Here is a 1,511-nt window from a genome sequence, read left to right as displayed (position 1 = left end):
AGACGGGCGAGGCGGGCGCGCAGGAGGGCGGCCAGGCCCCCGACGGCAGCCCCGAGCGGAGCGGCAGCAGCGGCGCCTACGAGGTGCGGGGCCGGGGGGGATCTGCCCTCGGGGGGTCCGCGGGTCCGGCCCGGGCTCTGACTCGCTCTTTTGTAGGTGTTCGCGCCGGAGAGGGGGGAGCACCTGCAGCCGCTGAAACCCGCAGCGACCCTGGGAGCCCCCGCCGCCTTCCTCTGCACCCCCGAGGCGAAGGGTAACGCGGGCCGGGGCCGGGCGGTCGCTGCACATCGAGGGCACGGCCCCGGGGGCGGTCCCCGCCGGCGGCTCAGCCCCKGGGGGAAACCGAGCGGCTGCTTTCGTTTGGGGCTTTCGGGAGAAAAGAGACACAAACGGGTTCCGGGGACGGGTCTGGGCCGGGCCCCCCCGGGCCCCGAGTTGCCRCAGGGGCCGCGGTCGGTAAGGCGGGGATGGGCCGGCGGGGCCAAGCTCTTGCCCACAAGCTACTTTCGAACAGCAAAGCGATTAGGATGTCCGCTAAGAAGGTTTTAACGAGGGCTTTGTTCGTAATTATGTAATTAAGGATATATCAGGACCATACTTTCATTGCTTATGGTTGAAAATCGGTTTATTAACTTTAAGAGCAAGATAAAGAAGACAATCACTCCGCGGCAGAGGATTTAGAGACCAGAAAATCCTATCAGGACCAAAGGAATGTCTCTCATCCCAGCCCTGTAAATACCGACAGAGGTAAGCACCGCTCCGCGGGGCGATGCGCGGCTCCTCTGCGGGCGATGCGGGRTGTGCGGAGCCCCCCCGGCGGGGCTGACAGCGCTCTGCCCCCTCGCAGGCGAGGAAGGGCTCGCCATGGATGTCGCCGGGACGCAGCTGGTGGAGAAGGACATCGAAAACTTGGCCCGAGGTGAGGCGGGGCCGCGGCCCGGAGCGGGGTTCGGGGTGCGGGGCTCGGCGGCCCGGTGTGGCGGGGTGCGGGGGGTCAGTGGCACCCCCCGGCCTCTCCCCGCGGCTCGAGGTATTTGTGTTTTCTGCAGGAGTGATTAACTCCTGTGATTAATGTAACGTAATGCGATTAGCGCCGCGCTGAGCCGTCTCCAGATGGAAAAGTGCGGGCTCCCCTCAACCCCGCCGTGTATTTTTAAACAGACGAGTTACAAAAACTGGTCCTGGAGCAAATGGAGTTGAGGAAAAAGCTGGAGAGGGACTTCCAGAGCCTGAAAGGTACCGGTGCCCTGTTCCCCGCCCATGCCCCGCCCCGGCCGGGGAGCGGGCCCCGCTCCGGGAGCGGTGCTGACCCCTCGCCCCGCAGATAACTTCCAGGACCAGATGAAGCGGGAGCTGGCATACCGGGAAGAGATGGTGCAGCAGCTCCAGATCGTCCGAGGTAAGGCCGAGCCCATCCGCTCATTTTATTTTATCTCTTTTTTTYCCCTGTGTTTTTAATTTGTTTTTTTAAAATATACTTCTTTCTGCTTTCTTGTTTGCTTGACTGGGGG

The 1,511-nt window shown here is 62.9% G+C and overlaps 1 protein-coding gene across 1 annotated transcript in view; it reads left to right on the top strand.

Moving 5' to 3' along the window:
- The window catches only part of SKOR1 (SKI family transcriptional corepressor 1), a 4,039-nt gene that overhangs the window by 1,767 nt on the left and 761 nt on the right, over positions 1-1,511 (top strand). Inside the window, exons 2-7 of the mRNA XM_057372269.1 lie at positions 3-83; positions 157-253; positions 640-747; positions 848-919; positions 1,162-1,236; positions 1,325-1,399. Of these exons, the coding sequence (XP_057228252.1) occupies positions 3-83; positions 157-253; positions 640-747; positions 848-919; positions 1,162-1,236; positions 1,325-1,399 (508 nt within the window). The remainder of the gene's footprint in view (positions 1-2; positions 84-156; positions 254-639; positions 748-847; positions 920-1,161; positions 1,237-1,324; positions 1,400-1,511) is intronic.

Source organism: Malurus melanocephalus, unplaced genomic scaffold, assembly GCF_030028575.1.
Source record: "Malurus melanocephalus ecotype Western Australia unplaced genomic scaffold, MMel_1.1 scaffold_169, whole genome shotgun sequence".
NCBI classification, from domain to species: Eukaryota; Metazoa; Chordata; class Aves; order Passeriformes; family Maluridae; genus Malurus; species Malurus melanocephalus.
The sequence above is the reverse complement of the archived record's forward strand: the minus strand, read 5'-3'. Positions and strand labels throughout refer to the sequence as shown.